Source organism: Fulmarus glacialis, unplaced genomic scaffold, assembly GCF_000690835.1.
Source record: "Fulmarus glacialis isolate BGI_N327 unplaced genomic scaffold, ASM69083v1 scaffold402, whole genome shotgun sequence".
Classification (NCBI taxonomy): Eukaryota; Metazoa; Chordata; class Aves; order Procellariiformes; family Procellariidae; genus Fulmarus; species Fulmarus glacialis.
Window position 1 is genome coordinate 37,720 of NW_009197003.1, and position 13,107 is coordinate 50,826.

General features: G+C 44.1%; 1 protein-coding gene across 1 annotated transcript in view; it reads left to right on the forward strand.

Annotated features, from left to right (window-relative positions):
* Positions 1-13,107, forward strand: part of DGKD (diacylglycerol kinase, delta 130kDa) — a 42,253-nt gene that overhangs the window by 22,256 nt on the left and 6,890 nt on the right. Inside the window, exons 9-22 of the mRNA XM_009572365.1 lie at positions 706-814; positions 1,593-1,732; positions 2,480-2,564; positions 3,140-3,234; positions 3,334-3,433; positions 3,588-3,861; positions 5,740-5,901; positions 6,685-6,813; positions 7,796-7,892; positions 8,711-8,821; positions 9,572-9,668; positions 10,447-10,554; positions 11,171-11,284; positions 11,694-11,828. Of these exons, the coding sequence (XP_009570660.1) occupies positions 706-814; positions 1,593-1,732; positions 2,480-2,564; positions 3,140-3,234; positions 3,334-3,433; positions 3,588-3,861; positions 5,740-5,901; positions 6,685-6,813; positions 7,796-7,892; positions 8,711-8,821; positions 9,572-9,668; positions 10,447-10,554; positions 11,171-11,284; positions 11,694-11,828 (1,756 nt within the window). The remainder of the gene's footprint in view (positions 1-705; positions 815-1,592; positions 1,733-2,479; positions 2,565-3,139; positions 3,235-3,333; positions 3,434-3,587; positions 3,862-5,739; positions 5,902-6,684; positions 6,814-7,795; positions 7,893-8,710; positions 8,822-9,571; positions 9,669-10,446; positions 10,555-11,170; positions 11,285-11,693; positions 11,829-13,107) is intronic.

Here is a 13,107-nt window from a genome sequence, read left to right on the forward strand (position 1 = left end):
AATAAAAGCAGGCAGTAGTTCTGGAAGATGTTCAGTAAGAAGCACAGTTTCAAACAGGTTAAGGAGAGGTTGGTTTTAATATTCTGAAAAGAATGAATAGAGAAATTCACACTTGTCTTTTTGGTGAGTTGGTTGCCTGCCTGCAGGACAGACAAGGCGCTAGAGCATTGATTTATGTTGCTTTCCCAGAAGAAGGACTAAAGCTTGTGAGGCTTTACATCCTCTTAAGTTGTCTGCTTACTGAATGACTGCATGAAGTTCCCACTCTTCAAGCTTTGCTTTAATTGCTGTGGCCTTGCGTGCAAAGGCAGTGACATCAGACCACTCCAAACAGTGACAAATAACTAGTGTTAGGCTGAACACAGCAAATCTGCAAAAAGGAATTAATTCAATGGATAATGAGCTAGCACATGCTTTTTTCCTCTTCTGTTCAGACAAAAGTGCCCTGCTTTAGTAGAGGAGTGTGTCTGGGACATACTTCTGTAGTCAATAGTCATTGTAAATTGCTTAGCTGTATTTATAATTCCTTATTTATAATCATTTTAATTAATCTGTAATCTGACAGTGGCCCGTATTCATTGCGAATTCAGAGCCTACTTTAAGCAAATCTGCCATGTTTATTACCTAGATTGGAATTGTTTATCATTTCTTTCTATAACAGCTGATTGTTCTTCTTTCTTGGTTTTTTCTTGCCCTTCTCTGCAGTTTACGCTTATTCCAGAAATTTGACACTTTCCGGATTCTAGTTTGCGGTGGGGACGGAAGTGTTGGCTGGGTTCTCTCCGAAATTGATAGCCTCAATCTTCACAAGCAGGTACCTACCCAACGAGCTGGGTTGGATGAAAGAATGAAGGAATAACAACAGCATGGGTTGAAGAGGACTTTCTTTGATCATACAGATGTAGTTTGCCCCGGGACTGAAGCTGCTGAAAGCTTACCACAGCAGTGTTCTTGCAGTAGTTTTCTGCAAGAAGCAGTACCAGACTAATTAATTATTCCTATCTCCATTGCTTCCCCACAACTCCCTCTTACAAGATCCAGCTTTTGGAGTAGCTCTGAGTTACTCCTGCTCCATAGCCAGCAGACACTTAGACTCAGAAAGGGCTGCAGTTAGAAAACTGGGAGTTCCACAAGGGTAGTGCTCCTCATCTTTTCCCTTTAATTCTCGTGGTGGTGTTTCTGAGTCCTGGGATAGACAGAAACTTCACTGGAGTAGAGGTATCATACAGTGTTTAATTTGTTTCCATTTTGTCTTGGAGATGTCTATGCTAATTTTGCAGAAAAAGCAATAGCACCACCTGATGGTTAAATAAATATATCTGTAGAAGGGGTTACTTTTAGTAAGATGCTCCTCGAGGTGGTAGCTGTAATACACTCCTCTCTCAATTAACAACTTAAAAGTAGAAGAAATTTTTCCTTACTTGTATGCCTTTCTGGCTGTTTTCCCCATCCAATTACTTTCTCCTCCCCCTGGGACTAGCTGTTTCTCAATGTCTGGTCTGTGTAAGGAATCAGTCATGTTACTTGTTGCTGTTTGTGGCTTGTGTTTTCCCATTTGAATACCAGTTTTTATTTCTGTTTCTGTAATGTAGTGCCAGCTGGGAGTGCTGCCCTTGGGAACAGGGAATGATCTTGCCCGTGTGTTAGGCTGGGGGTCTGCTTGTGATGATGATACCCAGCTCCCGCAGATCCTGGAGAAGCTGGAGAGGGCCAGTACCAAAATGCTGGACAGGTGAGTAACCATCACTAACATCCTCCCCTGCTCAAGAGTTGTGTGAAAATACCCTTCCAGGAGAACTGGGCAGTTCCTGATTCTATCCAGCTGCTGGACTTCTTACTAATGCCAGTTAATGTTTTTTCTTTGATAATCCTCTGTCACCCTTTAGCAACAGAAGGTGGTCTGGCTTTCTGTGTCACTGCTGCAGAACAGTAATGAGAGAAATTGTCATATGTCCGATGTCCTCTCTTGTGTTCCAGAGTTCTCATCAATGGAGTTTGACAGCCTTACAGTCGTCATTTTTTTTTTTTTAAGCTAATTTTTTTTCTTGGTAAATTTGAACCAATTTATCTTGAGTTTGGCTTAGAAATGAAAGCTTAATGCAGAAATGGACATCTTTACTCCTAGTATTGATATCGCCTATATATCTTTGTACATTTAAAAATGCTTCTTATCTTTAGAGTTGCATCTTGGCATCTGTTATGTTGAATCAAGTAATGCCCATAGAATTTCTGTGAGAGAGGGAAGAAGTACAGAGAAGGTCCTTGTGCTGGAGGGTACTTGTTCATAGTGTCATCCCTTCCTCTTCCCCCAGTTCAGCCCTTCTGCAGTTCCATTGCAACCCTATGGCTTCCTTATGTCAGTTATGCCCCTGCCAAAGTGCAGTTTGTTCTGCTTGAGGTTCCAACCTGTTACATCCTTTGGATAAAGGAGGAAATCATCTGCTTTGTAGTGATAGCTATGATATCTCCTTTTCAACAGGTGGAGCATCATGGTGTATGAAACCAAACTCCCTCGCCAGGCCTCCACTTCCACAGTCACTGAAGATTTCAGTGAGGATTCTGAGGTACCTCATGAGATGCAGAGGGCAGGGGACTGGGAGCAATGGCCTCAGAACAGGCAAGATAGGAGGCAGTGGTTGAGTTCAAATGGAGCAGGCCTGAGCTATGACTTGGGTGAAGGAGGAGCTACAAAGATCCTGGGTCTTTAAGTCAATGAAGTATTATGGAGAAGGATGGAGGCTGGGTTACCAGAGTCGTCAACCATAATGGGGGATGGGAGGAAAATGCTTTGGAAGAGGACAGAGAGGAAATGATCTACTTTTATCTGCTGTCATGACATCATGTTGTTGAAATTGTGGAAAGCTGCATAGCAGTCGTAACAACTGTAAAAAAACAATTTTAGATCCATAGTTAATCAGAGACTCTTAAGAACTGCATTACTGATGATTTCTAGGTTCAGAATTAGTTTCTTCATCAGATTCAGATCTTCAGTGGGTAACTGAGCCCTGGACCACAGAACTTTTCCAAGGCAAAAAGAACCTGTAGAATGATAGGTACTCTCCGGGGAGCCAGGGTTACACTGCATATATTGCAATGTTGGGAAGCAGCACCCCAGTGGCTTGTTTCTGACTGTCACTAGGTGCAGAAGATTCTCTTCTATGAAGACTCTGTGGCTGCTCATTTGTCCAAAATTTTGACTTCTGACCAACACTCAGTGGTCATCTCCTCAGCCAAGTGAGTACTTACAGGACAACTGCTCTAAGTGAAAGTTGCATTGTGAAAATCCTGAGACAATCCTTGCATGACTTTGTTTTCACTACCTTCTTTGTCTAGGGTGCTTTGTGAGACAGTGAAGGATTTTGTGGCTCCAGGAGGGAAAGCCTATGAGAAGGCAACAGAAAGCTCAGAGGAATCAGAGGTCATGGCCAGGAAGGTAAAACTGGAAAAATTTTTTGGGTTTTTACTTCTGAAGTGGAAAACTGCTCTTTTTTCAGAGAACTAGGACAGCAGCAGTTCAGCAAGCCCTAAAAGAATGAGCTACCCAGTCTACTGTTAGTTCTGCTCAAATGTTCTTCTTCGCCTTGTAGTGCTCTGTCCTGAAGGAAAAGCTGGACTCATTGCTGAAGACACTGAATGATGAATCTCAAGCATCTTCATCTCTGCCAAACCCTCCTCCCACCATTGCAGAGGAAACGGAAGATGGTGATGGGTCAGGCAGTGCTTGTGATTCTTCTAGTGACCGGTCGGTGGGCTCGTCATGTACTGCACGGCCCCAGATATTTCGCCCCCGAGAACAGCTCATGTTGAGAGCCAACAGCTTGAAAAAAGCCATTCGTCAGATAATAGAGCATGCAGAAAAAGGTAACCTGTTAGGAGTCCTGCTTGTGAGTTGTTACAGGCTCTTGAGAAGAATAAATTTCCGTAATTCCAGAGGGGAGTAAGGTTCTTTATTAAAAACAGCTTTCCTGAGCTAGAAAAGCTATTCAGTAAGCCTGGCTATTTAGTTTCAGTATCATCTCTGCCAAGCCCACCTGTTTGAAACATTGCTTGGTAAATGAGCCTGAAGTTCAAGGTATGTTCTCTCCCGTAGGGCTGGTTTAGGAAGTTACTACCCTCCCACACTCTGTTCATTTGCGTTTCCTGTCTGTCCCCACCCATACCACAATTGTGTCAGCGCAACTGTTTGTGTGGCCTTGCTGTAAAACAGATCTGAAAATACTTGGGAAGAAAGTATTTTAAGTATTTTAACTTGGATTGTTTCAGAAATCTCTGTATAGTACAGCCCAGCAAAACAGTGCAGTGGTACAACTGCAAGAGAGGGCAGGAACTTCTTAAATTAGCTTTGTCACTGGGAAAATGTTATAATACTGCACCTTGACGCAAATCAGTTCTGTTCCAATGTAACTTCCTAGACAGGTGACCCTCTTCTCCACATCTTGACCCTTATCTCTCTCCAGCCGCTCACACCCATAGCTCAAAGTTTCATTTCCTTCGAAAGGCGTCAGTCTCCCAGATGTTAGTCATAAACTCAGTGGTTTAACTTAGACCAAAGGAAGTACTTAACCGCTTATTACTGGAGATAAAAGCATTGAAGTTGCAGATGTGACGTCGATGCACACCTAAATGTGCACTATGAACAACTGTGTAGTCAGTTACAGATCATTGCAATGTTGCTTGGATTTCCAGCAGTGCAGTAATGTATACAACCTATCCTGAAGGTGAAGTTACACGAGATGATGGAAGTTGAGCAAACAGCCTGCTTCTGGTGAAGTAGAGGTCTTGACCTCACTGCTGCCCCACTTTGCTGCTGCTTGCCTTATGCCAATTTGATGTTTGTTGGAGTTCTTTTGGAGCCCAACCAACTTGCTTAATCCAGCAAGAAGAGTTTATATTTCTGCTGGGCTAGTGGGCTGGATTGCCTTGTGGGTAGTTTTGATGAACTCCAGAGTCAGCACAAGAGAGGGGAAAAGGCTGAAGGAAGGGGGGCTCGTCCCCCTGCAGAGGCAGTGAGCGGTAGATCAGCTCAGGGCTGTTCACAGAGCTGTGCCCTGTGAGGGGTTGCTGGGGAGGAAAGCCTATTGATTACATGCAAAGGAAGTTTTGATTTCTTTAGGCAACATGCTAGCATTTAATTCTTACCAGCTCTTGGGCAAACTCCAGTTACGTTTCAAATGTATTTGTTCAACTTCTCCAAACTGTTTTTCTTCTTCCAAAGTATGTAATCTATTTCTTTCCTTTGTTTGTATTGTTTTTTACCAATTGCTGTTTTCTTCCTCCTGATTATATGTGTCTAAGTGCCCTTTTCAAGTGGCTTATCCTATCACCCCAGTACAGATTAAGCAAACAGAAAATTTATTAAATTTATCATTTAATGTCCATCTGGTTAGAATTTCTGGCAACATCTAAATACAAATAAATGGAAGCCCATCACCTGTAGCACAGTTTACATCTCAGGAAGCCCGAGTGCCTGTAGCATTAAAGGTGGACACTTCTATTTAGAGCCTCTCTGCTAAAGAGCTCAGCAAAGAAAACAGGAGGCTAAGCCAGCCCAGTTCCAGAAGATCTCCAGAGCAGAGCTTAGTTGAGACAAATGATATAGGAAAGCTTTTCGTTATTCCTGTTCTTTCCTTTGAGGAAACAGGGCCTTTAGAGTCCCATCCTATTGTTATTTACATCGGTGGGAGGTGTTCCTTGCTAGAAGAGCTGTGAGGCACTCACCTACTTTCTCTCTCCTTACAGCTGTAGATGAGCAGAATGCCCAGACCCAGGAGCAAGAGGGCTTCCTCCTTAGTCTCTCAGCCTCTGAAGAGGGCAAGGAGCTGAGGAACGAGGATAAAATCTCCCTGCAGTCGTCACACAGCAGCAGCTATGGAGTGTCCAAAGGGAGGAGCCAGCGGAAAGGTACTACTCCGGGTCTGCCACCATGCAGATCTTTGCCTGCGAATTACAATTCTGTTAGTTGTAAAAAGTGAGGGAGGTGTTACATGTATTACCTTCCAGGTTCTGCTTTTCTCTAATTTTTGAATGATTGCTCTTCAGATGCCAGGCCTTGCACGTTTCTATGCTCTAGCCTGTGCATCATACACGCCACTTTTCACTACATCTCTGATGGCTGGTCCGTGATCTTAGCATATGGAGTCTAGGATTCAGAAATTTTCTTGCACCTTAGCCAGTAATCCGAGTTCTCTTGGCCTTCAGTGCTTGGACAAGGACAGTCTTGAGCATTTTTCATGTCATCTACCTGATGACATTTCCCTGTAAGCCCCTGCCATCCTTTGCAGATGACAGAGAATGGAAGCCAGTTTGCTTTAGTAGGTTTAGTTATGTGAGTAATTTCTTAGAGATCCCCAATCACTGCAAATATATTTGAAACTTATCTGAGTGTTGATTGGGAGCCAAATACCCTGTCTGTTGTGCTGCTGGCACCAGCTTTTTCTCATCTCTATTTCTAATATTTGCATGTGGCATTTTGGTGCCTCCAATCTGTGAGGTTTTCTGGCTGCACATATACCACATCTGTCTCTTAATGACTGGTTCTGTCATCTCTTTGTTTTATGGTGGCTAGAGTGTTCTGCTGTTGAGTGATTCCTAACCCAGTCTTGGTGCTTGGGCTGTGCTGCTATGTGCTGCTCTGAATCACAGCATTATGTTTGTCAATACCCATGTTTGTGTTGTGTTTTACAGCCTCCAAGTCTCCTTGCGAAAGACTAATAAACAAAGGAAGTTTGTCGCTGGGCAGCTCTGCATCTCTTCCTCCCCAGACAGGAAACCGGGACAACTTGCCAATGCTGAACACAAAAATCCTCTACCCAAGTAAGTGTAACACCCACCACTTCCTATTGAGGCAGCCAACTGGAGTATGGGTGACAGCAGCACAGGCTGCAGTCTCCACGTGAAAACATGAAATTGCCCTGCCTGATGTCCTTTTGTGCAGGGTCCACTTGGAGAGAAATGCCTTCGAGAGTAACTTCCCACTGGGGCTGAAAAGTGGACGCTTGGAGGGAGCTGTGATAGTTTCCAGTTTGTAGCTGAGACCTAGACACAGAATTTTATTAACACTGTGCAGTGGCAGAATTTAGATGCCAATTACAAGGAGACATTGAACTCAAAGTAACCTTGAGAAGGCTGATAAGGTGATGCTGAGAGAGGTTTCTGAAGAGTGGGAGCCATAGACTGGGAGCAGCAGTCCCTTCATGTGAAGGCTGAAGTCATTGGAGGTGCACAGACCCAGCAGAATTCCCACCTCCCACATCTTGTGTAGCAACTTCTCCCCTTTACCGTGGTGCTGTCTTTCCACCTCTTCCCCCAAATTACTTGTTCAGATTGCTTCTTCTGGAAGCAGGTAATTTCCTTCTCTCTGACAAAGCTACTGTTTGTGGGTCGCCAGCTAATAATTTAAGAGGCAGGAGGCAGTAATTCTTGGGCAACTTGGAGAATAACTTCAGTCCTGCTCCTCTCTCTCTCCTCATTGAAGCAAAGACGTTGGATGTCTCACCCTGGAACAAAAAAGCTACTGCAGCAAATACACTCCTATTTCCCATTTCCATGTGTCTGTATAACTGGCGTTAGGTGATACCCTGTCAATCAAAAACCCTGCAGGCAGCCCCAGGAACCCTTCTCCTTATCGAGAGAGCTAAGCCATCTGGAGTGGAAGAAAGCACTATTGCTATTTGCTTTCCACGGTGAATGACAAGAGTTAATATATTCTGCCCTGTTGTCTTCTCTCTGAGATTGAAGTTACCTGTTTTCTGCTTATTATCAATCAGACTCTTCCCTGTGGTCAATTTTTCTACAGATATCCGTGCTGGCATGTCTGGTTCTTTGCCTGGGAGCTCTGTGATCAGCCGATTGTTGATCCATGCTGATCCCTTTAACTCTGAGCCTGAAAATCTGTGAGTATGCCCAGGAGGTTGAAGGGATGGAATGGGCGTTTCCAAATGGACCTCAGCAGAGAAGCAATTACTTTATAGAGCTAATTAATGGACTGCAGCAGCCCAGCGTTATGTAAATGAATTCATACGCTGGGTGCCAGTGAGGATCACCTTGTGTAGTTATACATGCAGTGACACATCTGAGTCGTGGTAGAAGATTTTTAGGTTTTAAGTGAGAATGAAATCTAGCTCAATCTTCTCCCTACACTCAGAGATGACTCCGGCTTCCACTTAGTAGAGAGTAACCTGTGGGGGAATCACTACCCTTACAGCATGGGCAGGTCACAACAGGGGAGGCAGTTGGAAAATGTGATGTGAAGACTTTCCCAGGCTGTTTCTGCTGAACTGTTCAATAGTAAAAATCCAATGATATAGTATTTAAGTTTTTTTTCATGCGATTCAGTGCCCCTGAGATGAGTAGCTGATACTTCCGAGCTCATTTGTCAGGCTCTCTGTAGGTAACACCTAATATATATATATATATATAGGCTTTTGAGTATGTTTCTGTGGCAAGGGGAGAATTGCAAATCTTGCAGCTGTGAAGTCTCACAGACGGAGGCTGCAGGCCAGGGATCCCCGCTCAGCAGCCACTTTCATGGTATTCCTTGTGGGTTTTAGGCAGTTCCCAGCAGTGCTTACCAGAGCACCTTGGCATACAGCCTTCTTGTTCTTCACCTTTTTGTGGAAGAGAATTATGAGGTGGCCAGAGGGGGCATGTGAGATGTATACCAAATGGTACGTAGATTTAGGAATGGGAGTTTTGTTCTTTTGTTTGGCAGTGAATGTTACACAGAGAAGTGTGTCATGAATAATTACTTTGGAATTGGACTGGATGCAAAGATTTCTTTGGACTTCAACAACAAACGTGATGAGCACCCAGAGAAATGCAGGTGGGTTTGGCTTTGGCTACTGTCAGAAGTGATTGAAACCACTTTATGTTTCTGTGCGGTTTTAAGCCAATTGTGCACAAATGTGCTGAATAGGTATATTGTCAATCTTGTCTGCATAATCCTCCTTCAAGGCTTGAAATCATGATGGAGGAGATTAGCTACTAATTTATTACTGTTTCATTATGCTGTTGCGGCTAGTATAAGATCTTTGAGTAGCTACATCGGTGTGGCTTTAGTGCATTGGTTCTATTTGCTTCATGATCTCACTCAGATTTTTCTCCTGGGCTTGCTATTTAGCTGTAAGAGAATCCCGTTTCAGCTCTAAATGCCACGGAGGCCTTGGTTCTGACTTAATACAAACCACAGATTTTGGCCTTTTGAATACCTGGGCAACTACAGGATGCTTTGTGTAGCCTGGGATGGGTACATTTGTTATACTTGAGCTAATACTGGAAAACGCTGTTGATGTCCTGGTCTACAAGATTGACAAGTTCTGTGCCAGGGGAATCTGTGTATGTTTCTGGTAATGTGTGTTACTCAGTCATCCTCAATTCTACCTGACATTTATTTAAAGGGGAGTAGTTTCCTAGCACAAGCAATGACCATTTTGAGTGCTTGACCCTTTTGGAAGCAAAGCACCTTTGTGTTTTAGGACGTAGGAGGTACCATTTCAATGTGAGGGTTTTTTCCCCTCTAAGTGAAAAGGTAAATGCTTATGCTAACTTTTTCTCTTTTGATTTGCCCCCTTAGAAGTCGTACTAAAAACATGATGTGGTACGGAGTATTGGGGACCAAGGAGCTGCTACACAGAACATATAAAAACCTGGAGCAGAAAGTCTTGCTGGAGGTGAGGAATTAGCATGCCCTTCTGTTGCTAAAACTGGGATGCCTAACTGCATCTCCTTCAGACACTTGACTTTGGCATGGTGATTCTGCTTGGTGATGTTAGGGTGTTTCCCTTGCGTGCCTGATACGATGTACTTTCTGTATCTCACCCTGAGCTAGCTAAAAGAGGCTTTTCCTGGTTTGGGAAGATAATTTGTATTCTCAGCCTATAAGGGAAGTGTCTTCCTGCTGGAAAGTACTAGCTGTCCCCAACTCAGTATTCAGCATAGATAAGATTGTTATGTTATATGTGGTATCTTATGTGAACACATAATTTTAGGTAGTAGGTGCAGTGGAAAGCTTTTAGTTTAACTACACTATAATGTGCATCAAACGGGAAAAGAAATATTCTTGTATGGGTCACGTACAGCATAAACAGGTAGCTTGCAGGAGTAGACCCTCATCACAGCAGACTGCATAGGTGTTTCAGAAGTTTTATTCCCCTTTCTGGAGGAATAAACCAAGAGGCTTTGCCAAGCCTCTCAGGTGTGCCCTGTTCCTGTTTGGGGAAAAGCAGCAACAGTATCTCTCTAAAATCCATGTCTGCCAAAGGAGAGGTGGTTCATGAGACATATCCATTGATATGTTCTACTCTGCTTGGCCAAGAATAAACTAGAAGAAACCTGAATTAATTTATTACTAAGCTGTGCAGGCTGTTTTCTGTTCTTAGAGCGTGTGTTCTGGCAGCAGGGGTTGTCTCCTGCTGTGCTAAGAGTAATGGTATCTTCTTTTCTGTGCAGTGTGATGGGAGGCCAATCCCTTTGCCCAGTCTCCAGGGAATTGCCGTACTCAACATTCCCAGCTATGCAGGAGGCACCAACTTCTGGGGGGGAACCAAGGAAGATGATGTGAGTATTCTCTACGGCAATCCAGGAAGTGTTTTACTTACTGTTGTTTTTAAAGTCATAGCCCCTGAGAATAGTGCTTGGAAGAAGAGGGCAAGGGGCCTGTCTGCACGTACTTTCTCTGTGAAGTGGATACGATACTGAAATCCAATCTTCAGCAGCTTTGAACCCAAGCAGCTTGTAGTGATTCAGAAAAAACCCCACAGATGCTGTCCTGGGCATTTGGACTTCCAGGAAGTGCTTTAGATTGACCTTCTTCCCTCAGATTACCTGAGAAGTAAAGCCCCTTGAAGGCAAAGGGAGTTAGAATCAGTCAGAAGCAGCGTATTTGAGATGAAAAAGTGCCTACTCTCATAAGAGTAATTATTGCCTTGTGGCCTACGGCCTTTGTGTTCGAATTATACTTTAGCTGTCATTGGAAGCACAGTGGGAATATTGAGGCTCCTTTTTCTCCCTCCTAGCTCACTGCAAATCTTCACCTTCTAGCCTCGTTAATTTTATACAGATTAAAAAGCATAACTGAAAGCCGACCCCCGAATCTTCACCAATAGGGGGTAAAGGAAACCACTTCAACAGGGCTGTATGTCAACTGAATTCTCTCTCCTTTGTATCTGGCTAGACATTTACAGCCCCCTCCTTCGATGACAAGATTTTGGAGGTGGTAGCAGTGTTTGGTAGCATGCAGATGGCAGTGTCACGAGTGATAAACCTACAGCATCACCGGATTGCACAGGTATCAGTTGCTTTTGTGAGCTCTTCTTGGCTCCCCCATCTCCAGTTCGTGATGTTTATGCCAATTTCAGTCACTAAGCCCTCCATTGTGCTCTCTCTTGTCCATGGAAAGAGCATCCACCAGGGCTGAAAATTAGCATGTCCAGTGACAATTTGGGCATGGAATTGTTTTCTCGTGTTCACTGTGGTAGGAGTTAGACCAGCAATTCAAATACAGATTTGTAGTCCAAAGACAAAGCAAATCGTCCCTGCTGCACAGGGGCGAGGCGTGCCCTGCCACCCAGGCACGTGTGCCTCTAGTAGCACTAGAGCTACAGTACCTGGGGAAGTGCTTTGGAAAGAAAGAGAATGTCTCATGCTTTTAGAAAACCAACATTTTAGAGCTTCTCTGATGCAGTCACTTCTTGCAGTGTCGGACGGTGAAGATAGCAATCCTGGGAGAAGAGGGAGTTCCCGTGCAAGTGGATGGAGAAGCCTGGATCCAGCCTCCGGGTTACATTTGGATTGTTCATAAGAACAGAGCACAGACCCTCACCCGAGACAGGGTAAGAGCAGCCTTGCATACACTATGTAGTACACACATGTTTCGATGTCACATACTCCTGGAGAGCATGGCAATGGCCACACATGAAAGCTTATCTTTGTGAATGTAAGAAGCGTATTTTGCTACGCACCATAAAACTTTTGGGAAAGAACGTGATTAAACTTGCATTCACCACTTGGGAAATGGCACAAATAAGGTTGTTTATGCAAGCTTATTTTGCTTCCTTTGCTTCCTAGGTGCCTTGTGACAGCGTTTCTTAACACGCTTGCATGCTGTTTTTCCCACAGGATGCCTGCCTCACTGAGTGCTGCAGATTGTCTGGATTCAGCTGTTCAATATTTTAATTTCTCTTTATTGTTCAATATGTGGCTTATACCTCGTTGACCAAGTAAAGCAGTGTCTTAGTGCTTTGTTCAGCACTGTGTGTCTGTCTCATCTCATAATTTTCAAATATATCTGACGAGTACCGGCAGATAAGGAAGCGTCCTTGCCGTTTCACTGCATTACTGAATGGTGGTAAGCCAAAGGAAAGGATAAAGGCCTTGCTGTGGCGCAAACAGGCTTTATGGTTCCTCCCAACTCTGTAACTGTCCGTGCATAAATGGTTTGGTTAATAGCAGCTCTTAATACTTTCCAGCAAATAGAAGTCCTCTGCAAAGGACTCACCTGCTGAATAACAAGAAAAGAGAGAACAACCAAGAGGAAAAAAGGGAAAGCAGCCTGATACAGGCCTGAGGCACATTGCCTGGCAGGAAGTTACAAGTATGATGGTATGGAAAGAAAGCAAGGGTGGGCGTACAAAGCCCCTGTCATGGTAGGACAGGGCAATACCCAAGACCCCTCGAGCTGGGAGAGAACAGTGGGTATTGATCTTAGAATCATAGAATGGTTTGGGTTGGAAGGGACCTTTAAAGGTCATCTAGTCCAACCCCCCTGCAATGATCAGGGACATCTTCAACTAGATCAGGTTGCTCAGAGCCCCATCCAACCTCACTTTGAATGTTTCCAGGGATGGGGCATCTACCACCTCTCTGGGAAACCTGGTCCAGTGTTTCACCACCCTCATCATAAAAAATTTCTTCCTTATGTCTAGTCTGAATCTACCCTCTTTTAGTTTAAAACCATTACCCCTTGTCCTGTTCATATTGATGTGAATGTTGTGGAGAGGAGGAGAGAGGAATAGTGTGCACAGTCTTTCCTGGAGGGTAAGAGGGGTTCTGCAACGTCACACTGAGACTGAAGGAGGTAGCACAGAGAACAAGGGGGAACAGGATTCCTGC